This window comes from Sturnus vulgaris, chromosome 1, assembly GCF_052056855.1.
Source record: "Sturnus vulgaris isolate bStuVul1 chromosome 1, bStuVul1.hap1, whole genome shotgun sequence".
NCBI classification, from domain to species: Eukaryota; Metazoa; Chordata; class Aves; order Passeriformes; family Sturnidae; genus Sturnus; species Sturnus vulgaris.
Window position 1 is genome coordinate 16,703,300 of NC_142243.1, and position 19,483 is coordinate 16,722,782.

General features: G+C 37.8%; 1 protein-coding gene across 5 annotated transcripts in view; it reads right to left on the bottom strand.

Annotated features, from left to right (window-relative positions):
* MYO3A (myosin IIIA) overlaps positions 1–19,483 on the bottom strand; it is a 154,143-nt gene that overhangs the window by 82,529 nt on the left and 52,131 nt on the right. For all 5 annotated transcript variants that reach the window (XM_088160348.1, XM_088160359.1, XM_088160342.1 and 2 more), the window contains one exon: positions 17,059–17,193. In XM_088160348.1, the coding sequence (XP_088016474.1) occupies positions 17,059–17,193 (135 nt within the window). The remainder of the gene's footprint in view (positions 1–17,058; positions 17,194–19,483) is intronic.

Consider the following 19,483-nt stretch of genomic DNA (forward strand, 5'->3'; position numbering starts at 1 on the left):
TTTTCCTATATCCATGATTGCTTTTCACTGAAACAGAAGTAGATTACAGTCCAATAAATTAGCTGTGAAGGCATGTTTTGTGGGGCATACTAATTGCTTCTTATACTCATCATGTGGAACTCACCACCAATGCAGATTATTACATCATCAATTCTCAGGTACAAAAGCTATGCACTGTAAAAAATGGATTTAAGGCATCAGAAGACAGGCAACGGAGAAATTTCCCCAACGTGAAATCTACCAATGCTAAAGCTGCCCTTGTAGCCAAGCACCACTTAATTCCTAGCATAGGGAAATGTAATACACAAGGCATGGGCATCATGAAAGTACTGTGGAAAGAAAGGTCTCCCACTGAAACAAGGTGTGCTGTGGGTATAAGACTAATTATAGACTATACATAGGCTATATATAATTATAGCCTTTGTTGCATCAACCCTGTCAGCTCCTGAGCCACAGTCTGCTCTGGATAATCCCCTCCCACTCTCCAGAGGGGAGCCCAGACAGACTCCTGCAAACCCCTTTCCTCTCCCATATATGTGGGAAGAAAAGACCTGGCCTTGCTCTCAAGAAAGGATAGTGAGAACATATTACCAGCAGATTAGACTGCAGTACTTCATATGTTCCTTTTTATAATTTTTCTGCTAGAAGAAGCAACAGTGTAACTTTAGTGAATACCTACTACTATAGGAGTTACACGTCTGCAAAAATGAAATTGGCCCTTAAACTATCCATAATGCACCTCACAGTACTTGTTAATTGAAAAGCCTTTTGCCTCTGTAAAGGACTAGCTGCTTCCAAAAAAACAGTAAAAGAAACTTGAATTCTTATACATCACCCAGTAGATTTTTACATGAAACTAAATATCCATATAAAGTATTTTAACAATGCAGCACTAAACAGTAATTCCTTTGCACTCCATTTCAATTATATTCAAATCAAGGGCATCATTTACCAGTAAAACCTTTCAACTGCAGAATTCTAGACATCAGATTCTTTTGTATATGCGTATTTTTCATCTGTTCTTCTACACTCCTACATATTTTTCTGCGCTATAATTTAAAAAAGACTTGCACCTTACAGCATTTTCTATCCCTTTCTACCCAAACATAACAATAATTCTCTGACTACCATTGAAACTCCTAGGCTGCACTGAACTTGCACCACATGAATGCCTACAGAAATGCCATTCAATACATAACCCTTGTTGCAAGATGTGTCCCCCCTCAGGTCAGCAGGGCTCTGGTCTGACAGGGGCTGAGCTCTTGGAACTCACTTAACCTCACTCTTACCTAAGTGGGACAATGTGCATGCTTAGAGAGGGAAGAACTCATATGCTTAAACGATGGGATTAAATGCTTTGCTGGATAAGGATCAGATTCCCAAGCAGGATTTTATTCACTGTCATTAGCCATGCTGGTCTGCCTTCTACACTGACTTTTTCAAGTTAGTTATTTTTTTACAATGACATTTTCTTTTCAGGGTTTCTATTTTAACTTTGGCACATCACTGACATATTCAATCAAACCAAATGGATTATGACAATTCTGGCCAATTTAATGTTCTTGAATTCAGAGCACTGAAACTGTCTGACAAGTAACAAACCAATTGTGAAATACATTACATGTATGATATTCTTCAAACTATTTGTCTTCTTTATCTCATATTATATTTTGCTTCTTACAAATGGATCTTCTTTCTTTACAGAGCTGTATACCCGTTCAATGTAAAGAAAACTAATGCAAAAAGGAATATATTCTTTTTGTAGGCAGAAGAAGGGAGAGACTGCACTTCAGAAGTCACCCTCTTTAATGTTTAGGCAGTAAAGCCAATATTTTGCCTGGGTCAACAATGTTAATTTTCACTTTCTTTTACATGTTGCTCTAACTAATTTTTTTACTGCTCTCATAAGATATAAATCCTTATTACAAGATAAATATCCGCATTATAAGATAAAACTTACTTAAAATAGCAGGTAATGTAAAATACTAAAACTGTGATTATTTTAGACCAAACAAAAACTGAACCTGGGCATGTAAAAGGTCAGCTAAACAGGTCTTGAAATAAAGAACCCAGAAGTCAGCCCTACCACCAGGGGAAACCTCCACCAACTCCCAGGGCAGGGTGGCTGCTTAGACAGAGGTCAGATGAGGATGCTACAGACACAGGTTCTTGCACACACACAGGACAACTTTTCTTTTGCTACTTCTGTGTCAAAGAGCTGTACTTTTACTTACATCAGACAGTAAATATTTTTTTGAGACCACCAGCATAGGAGGAAGAGGGGGAAAAAGGCTGGGTATTAGAATGCAAGCAACTGTAAGGAAGAAAAGGGATTATTGGAATACCACAATTAGAAAAGGAGATTATGGCAGACACTGCGTGTGTGTGCTCTACATTGTGAGGGTGGGAGGGGGAATGATGACGACAGCGATGACACAGGTTAGTATTAACCTTGTTCTATTTTTACCATCATGGGTAAAATGTTGTATCTGCTCTAATTTCCTATATTTACTGTGCATTTTTTGGAGGTGAAGCTGCCATATTTGTCTAAAACCTGCACATAACTAAAGCTGAAATGGTGAGTCTTTCTCTTGACATAGGTTATCAAGCTGCATGTGTAGTCAATCCAGAGGTATCATAAACACCTCAAAAAATCCCTCTCCTAACAAGTCAGCCTCTTCTCTTCCATCTCAAAACAAGCAGCTATAGAAAGTTAGAATACTCCTGCCAAATACAGTGCTGGACCATGGTTGCTTGGGCTTTGAATAGAAAGGAAATAAATTATCCTTGGGGATGTTGATCAGATCTAATCCACAGAAACTTAATTTAAAAAAACACATAACCTTGATTTATATAATCCTTTAATGAGAGATTATGGGATAAACATTATTTAGCAGTACTGCTAGGCAGAAAATTTCCTGGGGTGTTGTTAAATATTGCAGCTTATACTTATGATATGTGCTGCTTCTTAGTAGCATGCTGTCCACAGTAAAGACACTGTGTAACCTCTTAGCAGAGCTTCTCAGTTCAAGTTAAGCCAACTGAAATGCTTGGATGACAAGAAATCAAGAAAGCAACAGAGATATTTTTTTAAAAAGATCTTTCTAGTTTTCAGTGAAGCATCTCGAGAAAGGAGGTACTGGTAGCTATTATTACTGTGTTGCAAACACTGTGAACTCAGGTGACCAAACAGCTGACCAGTCTGTGTCATTTGCTCTACAGCATTTAGTAAAATCTCCTCAGAGCACCTTGATGGCACTATAAGCAGAGAACAAGAAATGCACAGAGAACTTGGGACAGCCATGCAGCAGGAGCTACATGTCTGTCTGAGCTCTGCCCCAGGGCTGCTCCCTACCCTGAAGGTCAAAGCAATTCACCAAATCAAATGACCTTTCACCTATCATGAGACATGACCTCTTCTGGGAGGACAGGACCATAACTATTTTTCTTTCCCACACCAGAGACCCACACACATTCACACATGTTCTCTTTGCATTTCTTGTGGTTTGCATCAGATGGAAGCCCCCATTCAGCTTTGAATATACTCAGCTTAAAGGGACAGGGTCTTGGAATGTCCAGGCTGTGAGACACAGGAAGGCAAGATATTTGTGATCATCCCACAGGGAAGTAATTTAGAAATGTCAGAACTTTGCACATGGGCAATTTTCATCAAATTAATATTAGTCACTTCTTCTATTGTCCCCTTGTGATTTAGAGGTATTTTCCTTACTGGCAGTTTTTTCAGTGCCTGCATTGATAGAATGCAAATTTTATCTACAAAAACTGAAGCCTTGAGGCTACCTAAAATAGGGTGGAGAAGACGAGAGACAGAATCTTTCTAGTGTCACACAGCAAAGGATGAGAAGCAAACCCCCCCCACTGCAAGACAGGAGATTCCTACTGGACATAAATGAAAAATTTTCCAACTCAATTAAGCACTGAGAGATTACACAGTGATTCTGTGTTACGTCCATCCTTGGAGATATTCAAACTTGAATTGAAAAGATAAATCTGTAACATTTTAGTTAATAGTCTTTAAGCAAGGGGCTGGACCAAATAACTTCCCAAGTTCGCTTCCATACTGTATTTTTATATGATTCAGAATTTTACAATATTCAGTCCTAGTCTGGATTTGCAGACAGCAGAAAGGGAGGGAAAGAACGAAGGAAATCTTGCATATCTCAACCAATGGAAAGAAAAATTTAATAGAAAGCTTGATTCATATAAAAAACTGCCTTAAAGAGCTGTAGCTCTGATGGACATGCATAGTTGTATCAAAAGACGTGCTTAGGAATCTTCTACAGTGGTAGAAAAGGGTTCCTCCCTCATGATTTTCTGGCACTCAAAAAGGCAAAGACTCATACTGGGATGACATGCAGTTCTCCACCTACCCATCTGCCACAACCATGTGCTACTGTAATTGAGCTATTAGTATGCTAAGCTATCTTCAGCAAAATAATATAGAAAAGCATGATCCTAACACATTAAATGTCACTTAAAATTGCCACCACATCACAGTCATGCAGATGTTCTTTTTAGTTCTTAGTCACTCTCCACCTGACCCAGTTAGACATTTCTCCTCTTCAGCTCTTCTTGATGCTGATGCCCATTGAAGATTCAGTATCAGCTCCCCTTTTAAGAAAACTATCAATTGTACTTTTGCTAGGGGAATTAGACTTTAATCAACCAACTGCTCCTGACTTATGCATCTGTACTAAGCTGTCAGGTACTGTTTGCTTACACCCTGCAGTTGTCAAGGTGCTTTCATCTTACTTCAGTAGCTTGGATGCAAACAATGGGACAACTACAATTACTTCCTTCCCTATCTTCACTGGCTGCTCATCACATATACACAATTTATGGCACTCATGAATTATAGTTATGAAAAAGTCCAACCTTACTTTAATGTTACCACACATAGGAATGCTAAAAGCATCACAGGCATTAATCCATACTTTTTTCCCCGTTCTTAAAATAGATCAATAATCTGACCTGCTCTCCTAAGAAGCACTGCCAGTCTCAGAGCTGATTGCACCTTCCTTTCAAGACTGACTGCTGTAAGAACAGAAGATTCTTAGTTGTTGCTGTTTTATAATCATAAAATTACAGAAGCGGAGGAGTAAAAGGGATGTCAAGAAATGACTTAGTCCACTGTATATGCACTGTGTAGAGACCTGATACTTCCAGATATGACAGATACATGTCTAGCTTGTTCCTAAAAATCTCCCATTGAGGAAGATTCCAGTCTTTCTAAGTAGCCTGTTTCTGTGTTTCTCTAGCCTGATAGAGCATTTTTCCTGCCATCCAGGCCTTCCTTCCTCAGCAGTATCTGATAATAAATTATAATTATTTTCTATTTCTATCTCTGTCAGACTACTGTCATGATATGGCATTTTTTTCTTTTTGTTTAGGCTGTACAATGTTAATTGTTGTGACCTTTTGAAATTCTCCACATTGTCTCAACTTGGACTGCCTTGTTTGTCTCACATTTCGCCCCAAACTGCATACAGAATTCCTTTGGAAATCTTGTCTTTGAGAAAAGCTGAACAGAACATGATCATTTCCACTTTACAGAGAATCTCTTTCTGCAGAACCACAGCTTGGTCAGATATGCACCATTTTTCCTTCCTATGGATAGTAGTACTTTCCATGAATCTCTCTTCTGTGATTCAAAAAATTTTCTCTGCTATTCACAATTGTGAATCTGAAGCTATTCCCCAATTTGCCTGTAATTAAACTAGGTATCTACTTCAACTTTTTATGAGGACTTTTTTTCCATCACTCAAGTTTTTACTGAACAGAAACAGAACACAAGCAGATGCCCCCTTGAGATTCGCCCAGCCTAAAAGTGAACTAAGTCCAGTTTTGTGAAAAAAGAGGTAATTTGCTTTATTGTTTTCGTGAAATTTCTGTATTTCCACATTTTCGTCACAAGCATGTCACTTGGGACCATATAAAATCCTTACAAAAGACACATTGTCCTGTTAAACAAATTATCCTGTTAAAGGATGATATTGTATTAATATAATTTTTTCTGGTCCAGTCCAAGCTGACCACTTATAATGTTAGTGGGTTCTGAAAGTTCTACAGTGGTTTCTATGAAATTGTTCTGGGACCGTTGTGGGTATTGAAGTTAGGAAGATTGGTCTGTATTGCCCTAGGACATTATTTTTTCTCACTTTGTAAAGACATATACTAAGTATTCCTGTAGCTCATTTCTCTAGTAACCTTGTCGCTACCACTCTCCACATTACACTCTCTGAATTTGCTTTAGGTGAGCATTTTTGTTTCTCCTATTTGAAGGCATTCTGAAATTGCATTCTTACTAGTCTCTTACTGCGCTTCTCTTTTTCTCTGCACCAGCTAATTCCTTATTGTGTTTTAAATGTGTTTTAAAAACTGCTAGCTACCCTGGTACTTTCCCGTATTTTTACATTATTTTTCCTAAGTACAGGTACCCACCATTTCCTGAAGCCAGCTAAAGCATACTCTCCCTAAGCCCATTATCTTTACCCTGCTGCCATCTTTGCCATCCTTTCTTTCCTTAGGTGAGTGCAAGCAACAATTTTGTGCCCTTTTTCACTCAAATTTCCTTCCATCTCTTTTCGAAAGAGATGTTCTCTATTAGAACAGAACAGAATCTACCTGATACAGCCTTTTCCAGAGTCACTACCTTTTGCCTTTTCTCTCCAAACAAGAACTCCATGGGCTATCCATCTCAGAGTTCAGCTGTGACCAAATAACTCTTATTGTCTGCCTACAGTGTGACATGTTTTCATAATTATTACTGCCAAAGAACACATTCTACTGACAGCACTTAACACCTACCACCCACACTTGAAGGTTCTTGTGAAAACTTACAGAGACCTAAATCAGTTTCTTCAGTGGGCCAAGTGGTTCAGTACACAGCTCCTGTCTGTGAAGCACGATTTTAATTTCATCTCAAATGGAAGAAAGATGTGCACTGTAGCTCCTATTTTTCCTAACAACTGAACGAGACAACCCAGAACAAAAATAAACGATAGCAATGGTTTCTCTATGCTTTTAGATAAAGTCGATTGCTTTCAATTCAGTGTGAACAAAATGTATCACTGAAACAAGCATCTTTCCTGAATTATTTTGCTTCAGTGATCAAAAACCATAGGGTACTTATGATTTTGCTATTTTATATCATCTAGCACCTCCAGGGCTGTGTTAGTCACAGCCTCATGGGTGTTTGTTTGTTGCTGCTGATTTCTTTCCTTTCAGTTTGGTTTTTAACTTCTCATTTTCTTTGCCATGCACATGCATTGACAAGACAGCCAGCCAGAGGAAAAGTTTGCCTTTTCATCTTATGCAATGCTGGCCTTCACAAACTCTTATATTTCTCTGTCAGACCATAGATCTCTTCACATCATGGCCAAAATGGAAAAGCTGCAACTATGCAATTACTGCCTAAATTTCTTCTTTCAAACTCAGCATAATTGAACAAAGTCAAGCAGGCCTTACATAAACAAGAAAAAAAACCCCAGAAAAACTAATCTCCAAAAGGAGGATTTTTCTGTTGTAAAATATTCACAATATTGTGAAAAAAAAGCAGGATGGTGACAGTGTATCAGGAAGGTACAAAGGTTTAATGGGCAGAGCCCTGCTCAATTCCCCTTCTAGCTCATCCCAACGCAAACTTTACATTGCACCATCCCATATTTCACAATCTGTGTTATAACACAGTTACACCCCCATCAAGTTGCTAATGAAGAAATCAATGTATCACCTGTCCACATCTTCTCAAAAGATTATACAGCTGAAATATATTAAGTTATTATTTCAAATAATTCTCTGTAAGACAACTGTGAGCGAAATATACTTCTAATCTAAAGGAGCTTCATGGCCAGGCAACATCACAGCACAGCTGTAATTTTTTAATAATCAAATAAATGGAAGAGTCATTTTGCAAAATAAGAGCTAACCTAACTACAAAACTGAGAGGCATTGGTCAGTAAAGAGCCAGGACTTTCTGAGCAAATACAGGAGGCAGCTTACCAAGAAAGATTTTGATAGCGCAAACTTCGTGTGATTCATCATTTTATCATACACAAGGAGCAGTGGTAAAAATAACATTTAGAGGGCAAAACCATTCCTTTGCCTAAGGAGAAAAAACAGTGACTTGGGATACACAATGACAGAAGTATTTCTACTGACTGCTGCAAACCTTAGCTGAGGCTCTAGAAAACACACAGAAACCCCTAAGCAAATAGGGCAGCCTGTGGTAATAGCAGGCACTTCTCAGCTTTTATTTCCTAGTCAGAACTGAATTACTTTTGTTCACTCTTCACCAGTTAAGAAACATTTCAAAGCACCTTCCATTTCTGTAGCATCATTTCTATATTATTCAGGGTTCAGACAGTAGTTCCAAGTACTGCCTTGTCCACACTACTCATAATTCCATTTTATGTGTGTGTTTCTACACGAGGACAGTAATTTAGTCTAATGCACTGTAATTTAAATTACTGCAATAGAAATCTTCCCTATTGAATTTGAAATCATGGTTGGGGAAGCACAGATCCAAACAATGGGGCTTATCTAAAGGCTGCTTTTACAAAAGGAACAAAGCTGAAACCCACTCATCCCTAAGGCAATTTGTCTCCTCATGGGAGTGTGTGAGACATGAAAGCAGCTACAGAACTCTGCCACAGGACCCTACTAAGCAAGAACATTCTAAAGGACTTTCTTAAAGATAATTTTATAAGAACAAAATTATGCAAAAGTCAAAAACCGTATTTTTCTTCTCTTTTATTCTTATTTTAATGAACTACTGGAATGATTATCTTGTAAATAGTAGATTGAACAGAATTGAAATTAAAGTGTTTTGTAAACCAATCTCTCCCTGCTCACTGTGTGTGTGTGTCAGGCAGTTCCCTGCTTCCAGGGTTTGATTCCAGCGAAGTTAACAGCTTTCTGAATTGCAACAAATGCTGGCATTATTTCTGGAGCACAGGAAACCTTTCACCACCACTGACATCTGTCTTGTTTCTGTACCTCCTGCCTCCTTGTTCCTTGCTAGAGTACTTTGCTCCTTTAGTCAGCAGCTTTCAGCCACCACCTCTGCCCGACAAAGAATGAGGAGACTCCTCTCCCTACCACTGGAGTGCCTTCAGTCACTCCCTTTATAAAGAGACTCAGCATGTAAACTAAAAGCAGCAAAATTGTACTGTCTATCTTGAATTGAAGCACTTAACCCTCAGGTGTCAGAGAGCAAACTCTCCAGCATAGAGCAAAGAAGTCTCGATCCATGCATTCTTTCAATGAATAACGCTATTTCCCATTGCAGCTAAAGGAGATCTGGTTATCTTAGATCTAATAAAAAACGACACAAATATGGTTTTGGTCTTTTGTTTCATTTTGTTTTTAAATTACTTAACATCTTTGGTAAAATTGTGATCAAAAATGAAATGCACGGAAAGCAAGGTGATGTTAAATATTAGAATGTGAGAGGCATATTATTCATATGCTACTGAACTAGTAGTGGTATGTAAAACTATTTTCTGGGCTTCTTCTTTACTGCATGGTGGCAAAACTGTTAGATGTTACTGAAAACCAGGTTTTTGCACGTGAGTATTCTCCAGCAAGATGGGCCATAACCAGTTGTTTAAAAGATGCAAACTGTGCAAACCACAACGTAGTATTAAATATTCATTATGCAGAGAAATTATAAGTATTTATTAAAAGTTTGAAGCATAAAATGATAGTTGTAGCTATACATCTTTGGTCTTGAGAAAATAGGATATGATTCAAGAATGAAAAATTGCTATAATTGGGAAGCAAAGAGGGACACATTAGAAATTGAGAAATCAAGCCCAATTCAGGCATGCAATGGATCAAAACATTCAGTGTTGATCTGAATGGAGCAATTATAACCAAAGACTTTTCTGAAAAATGACCTGTGTTAAGAAATACGAAAAAGCAATTTTCAATTGTTTAATTTTTCTGCTATATATGCCATTTGAAAATAGCTAATAATATTTAAGCAAATGACAGCTTCCTGCCCCTCGCTCAGCCTTTTATGAAACCTAAATGGACTTGTTATTTTCCACTATACTAATTTCCTGAAATATTACTGTTTTACAGCAAATATCACATACCAGAAAAAGCTGTATATCTGCTCTCTTATTGTAACTCTGATTATATATTGCATTAAATAGCACAACTTCCATTCAAAGCTTTCTTTGAACTCCATAAACTTGCCTTTATTCCCGTAGATGGAAATACATCTACATATAGTCACTCCTGTATCTAACAAAAGCATACCGTAAACATGCCAAAGGAAAATCCTACATAAATTATTAAACTGTCCATACCACAGGGTTCTCTATTTCATGCAAAAGAGAAGTAACTGATACAGTGATGTCTCTAGTTTATCTCAGGTAAGCTCATCTTTTTAAAAGCCAAAGTGCGACTGTTGGGTCTTGCTTCAAGGCACTCCCACAAATTCCTGCAGGGCTCATTACTCAGAGAGGCCTCACAAAAAGAATCATGTGACTGAATCTGGATATTCTCACTCTTGCTAAAACTATCACAGCAATAAAAACAATTCCAGTTTCCATACTTCTACCCATTCCTTATAGAATCATAGAATATTCTGAGCTGGAAGGGACCCACAAAGATCACAGAGACCAGCTCCTGGTCCTGCACAGGCCAATCCATAGACCTGCACCGTGTGTCTGAGAGTGTTGCCCAAATCCTTCTTGATTCATTAGAATTGTATGATTTTTCAAAAGACAAACTCTTCATTCAAATGGCATTCAAAAATTGAAGTCCCAACAGCATCAATGACATTAATTTATTTGCTGAACTTCTGCATGATCAGCGACTTCCCAGGCTCTGTGCTTCCCTCACAGGCTGCAGATATTTTCAGCCAAGTCTCTTTGCACATTTAGAACAAGAATTAGTTGCTTTACAACACTGACAGCCATTCCTCTCTTGCATGCACGCAGAGGTGCCATGAAGAGTGACAACACCATTAGCTGAGAAAGGAAAAAGATCAAGGTAATGGAGAGAAAATGTTTTACTGCTGGCCATCAGGACTCTTACACAGCACTAGAAATCTCAGCAAGAGAGAAAGGCAGAACTACTCATCCTGCTCTGAGCTCTGCTTTTTTGTGCCCAGCCTGCTTGGGCATAAACAGCCCCCTGAGGAGGTAGCCTGTGCCTGGAAAAGGAGCAGGGGATGGATATGGTTCTGGCAGGGAGAGTGTGCTGTCACCCCCACATGGCTCACACAACAAGACCCTTCACAAGCCACTATTCCACACATGTTACAGGACTCTGCTCTTTTAGACTGAAAGATGGGAATGGGCTGAAAGCATTGCAAGCTTGGTCAAGTAAGATTATCTAGACAAACAGATTTAAAAAAAAAATATTGATCTATTTACTTAGCACACAGAAGTTATCAGTCTCCCTGTATAGCTTAGAAAATCAAAAATAATGTGTCAAAATTAAATGAGTAAATATATTGCCATCCACTGCAAAAACTGAGATGATTCTAAAAGTCAAAGACTCTGTCATGGTTAGTTTGGGTTTGTTTTGGTTCATGGTTTTTTTTCCGGCAGGGTGAGGAGCAGGGTGGTATTTGGTTTTGTATTTTCTCCCATCCCTTCAGCAACTGGACTTGCTGAGACTCATATTTCTTTACATTAACATACTCCATAGATAGGACATTATATAACAAAGCAGAGGATTTTTGTTGTTTAAATAAGAAGGATGCACTTCTGTGAGTTTCCCCATCTATTAGAATTACACGCAATGTTTAAAAGGCAACATGAACAGAAATGCTTTCATATACATATAGTAGGTCAGTGAAGGATCCAAGACTATTAGCTGCACAAAATTTGGGCATTAATTATACTCATTTTTCTCTAACATACATGTAAATTGTGCTGTCACTGTTCATTTATGAATCTGTGAGGAAAGTTTATAAATATTCCACGAACTCTCTTTGTTACCACAGTAAGATATGCAAACATCTGGAAGCATCTGATTTGCTAAATTTCTCTCTCCAAAGAGCAGATACAACAGCACAACAGCACAGGAGACTCACTCCAGGCCAGATGCAGCAGTGTAAATGTATTGTTCAGCATTCTTAATTTTACATAGGAGTACTTGCAACACCTTCTTCTTCATTTGGCTTTAGTCAGTACTTATCCCTAATCTGCATCTCCAGCCATGCCATTATTCCTTTAAACCCTCACATTGGTTGTCCCTTCTCAATCACATCAAACATGAGCTGGATGCTTTTACTGCCAAAGCCCAAAGCAGTTCTAATAGCATTTCTCATGTAACAAGAGATGTACTTCTATCCTTGATCAGCTCACAGTGCTGGCATCCATACTGGGTATCTGCAGGCATAACATGTTTTCCATTCTGCTGTGAAGGAGCAGCTAAAACAAACCAGAAAACCATAGCACCATCCTCCTTGAAATCCTCCTTAACTCTCCTGTACTACAGTGCTGACAAATGCTTGCTGCTGATTGGGATCCCAACAGACTTCTGTTATCCATCAGTTCTCCTTTTCCAAAGCCATTTGTTCTATTGGCTTAAACCTTCGAAGAAAGCTCACTGCTATGAAGATTCACTCTTCTGGCAGGAAAGGAGTGAATAATTTATGATACTCTACACATTGTGCTGGGTTCTCCATCTCTAGGCAAACTCGAGAATGGTAGTTCTTCTAAAGGATCTCCATAAACCAGAAAGGAATTCTATCAGGGATCTCAGTTTGTTACAATTCTCATTTAATTTAAACACCTCACCAAAGGCAACTGCCCTTGTGATTGGTAACTGGGCAGGAGCTGCACTGGTGGGCTACTCTGCTCCCATAACACAGCAACAGTGTGTTGACCTGTTCTCGCTCAGCTCTTACCCTGTTACAAGCATTTTGGCAAGCCACTGGAAGTAAACTATTAGTAATGGATTAACAATACCCATGGTATAGCAGCTGGCAGTTTGATATAATGGCATTTTATTCCTTTTTTCCATATGGTGCTACCTTTACAATTATTATCTATACTCTGATTAACCATGGCTTTTCACTTTGTTTGCAGAAAAAGAGTGGCAAGTGAACTGATGCACTAGTTTTCTGTATTCTAGTTTAACTCAAACTCCTGAGAGCTTCTACTTACTGGGTTTAAGATTTTTTTTCTTCTTTCTGAAATAAGCCCCATCATAAATAAAAGCATCCCAAGGACTTAAAAAGAGAATTTAGATATTTGTGCATCCCACTTTTTTTTTCTCTTAACGTTAACTTTAAATGATCAAAGGTAAGTGCAAAATCTGAGTCATTTCAGGAAAATTTTAGATCAGCAAACATAGCTGCCAACTAAATCACAATAATGCATCATGACAATATTTTTGTAATTCTTTTGAGTTATCAGTGTCTGGTTAGCAGGTTCAATTAACATCACAGACAAAACATTTAGAAGATGATACTCAAAGTATACCACTTTTCCTGCAAAGATCCAGAATTTCACAAATTATCAGTTTATTTAATGATTTTTCCTGTGTTAAAAGATTGAGGGAAAGGAAAAGGCTAAAATGACACCTCTTCTGAGAAGCAGATTCCAAGCACAAGCCACTCTCCACTCCCACATGATTTTACACTAGATCAAGAAAAGGTTCTACATGAAAATAAAGATGAATCAGGTTCACTCAGTCTGGACTGTGCATAACCAGGATCTGTACAAGTTGCATCAACTAATCTGCAGGTACTTTTTAACAACAGAGCTGAAAATAGAGCCTGAAATCCACTGGAAACTGTAACATTCCTCCTTCTCAAATACGCTGGAGTCTAAATTTCTTCACACTGAAATAGAATTAGATTTAGAAACATTTTCACAGTGTTGAAAACACTATATTCTACTATATATATAGTATTATAGAATATTATACAAATAGAAATCAGCATATAATAATGATGCAAAAATTCAACTTGCATGCTCATAAGGGGAGACTGTAGAGCATGCCTGTATCGTCATCAGGTTTAGTGTGTCCATAAATGGATACTAAATGGAATAGTCTGGGACATTTGTAATCCAGCAATCATGGTTGCTGGAAAATATGAGGGAAATGGACTGCAAAAGTTGGACAACAGATTCTTCCTAAATAGCATCTTCTAGTGCCACCACAGTACATAGAAAGTTGAGCTACATGGACCATTGGCCTAACTCAGCAGGACACTGCAAATGTTCTTGAAATGTTCATGTACACACTTCAGGGGGAAAAAAAGCAAACACCTAAAAAGAATATTTGTCAGTCTTCTTAGCATTCAGCAGAGTGAAAGGGATGTATTTCTGTACCACTTCTTGGCAATTCCCTTTACCTCTCCAGAAATGAGAGGTTTCTACAATATGCTTTGATATTAGAAAACTGTATTTTTGAGTGAAAGGTCATTCCTTTCAAAATTTTTCCTCAATAAGATAAGATTTAACCCATTAAATAAGTTTTTTTACTGTAAAAATAATGCATGTTCCCTCCATTTCCTAAAAAATATATTGATGACTATAAAATACACTCGTGTGCTTACATGACTCACAAACCCAAATTCATCTCAAAAAGGGCATGCATAACTTTGCACCTTTTGAAAAGGGACTGAGATGCTTCTTAAAGTTCTACCTGATCTCTGCAGGAAGTGAACTACAGAAATATGTTGCATTATGGTTTACAGCAGCAAGTAAAAGCTGTGTAATACCTCGCCCCTATCTCGCTGTGCTTTTCAGCATTCACTCTTTCTTGCCTAGGCTGTTCTTTGCACCAGGCACGGCCTGTGCCATTTGTTCTCCCCACCTGTCATGACCTACATGCTCACCTGTAGGGGCCTGATACAATTCCTCTCTGCTCCATCTTCCATCAGATGATTTCCAACTATCTCAGGTAATCTCCCTGCTGAACTAACATCCAGAGCAGAAAGAAATGAGCTACAGGACAGTCTGCCTCAGCTGTGTCATCATGCTGCTGTCTGCTGACATCAAACATTCGTCCCAAGTATGGGATTTCTTTCCAACACAGACTCAGTAGGACAGTTCCTTCTGCCTGCCTCTCTGGACACACAGAGCAAAGCTTAATACAACTGGCAGGAATCCTCCCTCCTGCAACATTCTGTATTATAAACATGATTAGAACATGCAAGCAGGAGCAGATGTTCAGTTTATCTGAGTGCAGCCTACAAAAAGAAAGTCTGAAACTGAGAGTCAAGAGTACAAGCATCTGTACAGAATAACTTCTTGTTTCACTTTCAATTCCATAGGTAATTTTCTTAAAAATACACTGTGTAGGACATCTTAAAAAGCTGAAGATTTTTTCCTCTAGGAAAAAAAATCCAAACCCAAACATCTAAATATGGATTCAAACACTCCAGTGAATAAATTGGTTGGTAACCTGCAGTGGTGATTCTAAAGGCATTACTAAATGCTGAGTTTTACCATGTATCACAACCCATTCCTAGTGGAATTTGAGAAACTTTCTCTCCAAATCATCCTGCCCATGGATCCCTATCAAAGAACACAAAATGGAGACGATGAAAAGATATTAATTCTTATAAAGTGCAGGATACCTTAATAGCTGCTGTGAAAAGCAAACTGCAACAGCCCTGTAAAGCTGCACACAAGCTGATAAAAAGATGCCACTTGAACAGAGAAATCTGTTTTATGACAGTTTTCTTTCACATACACTATTATTAATAGGAAAGCTTCACCAAAGTCAATACTGAAATTTATATTTTCCTACTTATGCATATCTACACACACCAGCTGAAATCCACTGCATTCATAAATCTACACGTGCAGTGACAGAAAACATCCAAGACTGTTCCACACACTCCATATTTGTATATGTACAGCTTGGCATAAAAAGAGTACATATAAAACATACTCCACATGTAGGCTCATGTATTTCACATAAAGAACATCATTCCTTGTGAAATATAAAAGTTAAAATAGAAACACCTTTTTTTTGCTTCCTCCCAGTCTGTTTCAGCCTGGCTGCTTGGCATCCATCCTTTACAGCCAGAAGTTTCACAGATGGGAGTTTCCAATGCCCAGCAGACACAACAGAAGCCGGATTTGCCTAGATTCTCACTGCACAAAGACCTGATACTTTTTGATGTCAGTCTAACCTAATAATTTGTTATGATTTGCCATGCAAACCATTCATAAAAACATCTTCCAATGGGACACATAAGAATTTGGAATCGATTTTTTTTGCTGATAGCTTATTTCTAGAATTTGATATCATTGTATCATTGAGATATTTGGTAGATTTGTATTTACTTAGCTGACAAATCATAAAATACAACCAATTCTTCAATATCAACCTTATCAAACCCTGATCAAATGACAGCCAAAGTCTTGATTCTTAGGAAAAACACACTATTCTTGTTAGAGATGTTCTTCATTTTCCTCTGGATACAAAAGGGAGTTTTTACAGACCAGGCTGAACCTCTAGAAACTGTAATGATCAAGCTCTTTGCTCACAGATTACTCAAAACTAGGGATAAACATACCTTGCTCTGAACTTAATTTGAGGAAATCCTGCTGCTGTCAACAGCATTTGGGCAATAGCTGGTTTTATGGGCTTATTTATCTATTTGTGTATTTACATCCCACAGAAATAAAAATAATCCAGTGAAATAATTTCTATAATTTCATTTGGAAAAAATCGAAAAATGGAAAAAATACTGTGATCTTGAACTGCTATGTCATATGTTAATGATTTTTAAAGAAATGCTACTACAAGAAGATTCCCATGGCAAGCCTTTCACCAAAGAAATATTTTAGGTAGCAAATCCTATGAGTTTATTAGAATTTATATCCTGATTCTGAAGGCACAGGACTATCAGTGTAATATCAAGATAAGAACGCTAAACAATTTAATCAGAACAGTAAAAAGACTAAACAATAGCATTTATCACTTTGCAAGCAACCACTCTTAAAAAAGAATTACACAAATGACTTGCATCTCATTCATTAAGTTCATACTCAACAAGAGAATACCAACTGGAATATAAACCTCCTGGTTTTCTGTTTTATTTACCTCAAGAACTAGCCAAAGCTGGTCTCCATTTTTCACATCTTTCTTATAGTACATGCCGTAGAATTTGACTACATTGGGATGATCAGACAGAGCTTTCAAAATGTTGTACTCAGCTTCAATTTCTTCATCAATATCCTAGTGTCACAAATGAGAAATACATAGCAGTTAACAAAGAAATAATGACAGCCATTAAAAATACATATTTTCTGTAAATTCAAATTTAGTTTGAAGCGATACAAAAAAAAAAGCAAATAGAACATGAATATACCATTTAGAGAACAACAAAGCCTGGATCTGTTTAGTGAATACAAAACAGTTATTTTTTTAAATTTTATTTTGTCTTTATCAATTTCAACAAATGAACACATGGGGCATGACAAAGCAACAGGATGAGAGGCTACTGACAGAAACTGATGCACAGGAAGTTCCACCAGAATATGAGGAAGAAATTCTTCACTGCATGGGTGACAGAAGACTGGAACAAGGTTCCCAGTGAGGTTGTGGAATGTCCCTCTCTGGAGAGATTCAAGAACTCTCTGGATATAACCCTGTGCCATGTGCTCTAGGAAGACCCTGCTTGAGCAGGGAGGTTAGACCATACAACCCCACCACTGGTCCCTTCCAACCTTAACTATTCTGTGAGGTCAAGGCAAAGCCAGTGCAATCCACAGATGCCTTGGAAATTATGTGTTACTGCTTTAGTCTTAATGGTAACCCCAGCTAGAAATGGTGCCGTTGGAACTACCTTTTTATCTCTCTGTGCATGAACAAGTATGACTGCAGCCACATCTTATTCATTTACTATCCCACTTTCTAAAATTATCTGGGGATTCTTCTCATTTTCTACTGTCACAGAAGCTGGTGACACTCATGGTCTCTCTAGGTTCTGTTACTAACTATAACAATTGTGGCTTTTTGTCACACTAATTACAGACCTTGGGTTTCTTAGTGAGGGAAATCCTTTTGGAGGTGAGATATGAGGACCAGTTTTGCCAACAGATGCACTGGGATCTACAAATCCCTTCAGATCAAAAATGGATGCAGGCATTCACAGGCTTTAGCAGGCACTGGATGACTCAGGTAAACCTTTCCCACCTGTGCACTGGAACTGCTCATTGAGGGATGATGATTACACTGCATTTGAGTCATGCTGACAAAATATTCAATCCCTCCTGACAACAGATAAAGGAAAATATCTGCAAATATTTGCATTTTCCCCTCATAGTTTAGATTAAAAAAAAAAAGGTAACATACATGTTTCAGATGTAAAACATTTTAAATACAATTTGTTATTTACAACTAGACAAAAAGAAATGAAAAATCCATTCTAGTAGAAGGCTCCCTTATGAACTGCACTTTCCATATGAATGGATTTCATAGCAGTGAAAAGCATCTACTCTGTGCCAAAAACCTGTCTCAGCAAAGCCAAATAGAAGTGACGGTGGCAGAGACAGGGGATGTTTTGTATTTCCAGTGAATGATGCTCCTTCTCATTCTGCTCAACACACCTGCCCCAAGAGCACTTTGCTCACTTGTTTCTTATCCAGGTCTCTCCCACATCCTTTTCAAGTTCCTCACACGAGCCTTTTGTCTTGAGACCACCTTGGTCTCCAAGAACTTCCTCTGTCACCAGGATCTTCATGAATCAGGCCATTAAATTTTCATATTAAGATTACCAGGATAAATCTTCTCACAAGGAAGGATTTTAGAGATCCTGTTATTGGAACAACTGAAAAAAAACAGGAATTCTCCTCTTTCTAAAAAAAGGAGGAACTCACTTTAAGGTAATTTTCCCGTAAGCAAAACAGATAATACAGAAAAAAAAATACAAGGAAAGAAGAAAGAACCAAAATACTGAAGGTGGCAGAGAAAGGAAAGAGAAAAAGTGAAAGCAGGGATGAAGACAGAAAACGCATTTGGCAAAAAGAAAAGAAAGAAAAAAAATACAGTAAAAAGCCAAGAAATTAAAAACAAAGCATACAATAGTTTTGACTGCCTTGGGGAAATTGGAAGAGAATTAGCCCACTGGCCTACTGTGAATTAATAGAGGTTTCTGTCTCCTGAGGGGTACTCAGATTTTTTAAGATTTTTACAATTATAAGGAGAAATTAATTTAATAAGATATTCATTCTGTGCCTACTAAAAAGAAAAATATTCCTCAGTATTTTATGAAGGAAAAATCTTGAAATATTTGGTTCAATTTAGCATATTTACCTTCATAAAAGAACTGTATTAGAAATGGCAGACTGAAAATTTTCATCCTATATATATCGGATAATTTGGCTAGAAGTTCTGCAGTACAATGGTATTTACTTATAGACCTTAGGACAAGACTAAGTCTTCTCAGTGCCACCTTCATATATTCTCATTTCAACACCTTTGCTTTCCTGTTTCAGTTTCAAAAGCCGAGCTGTTATCCTGCAAA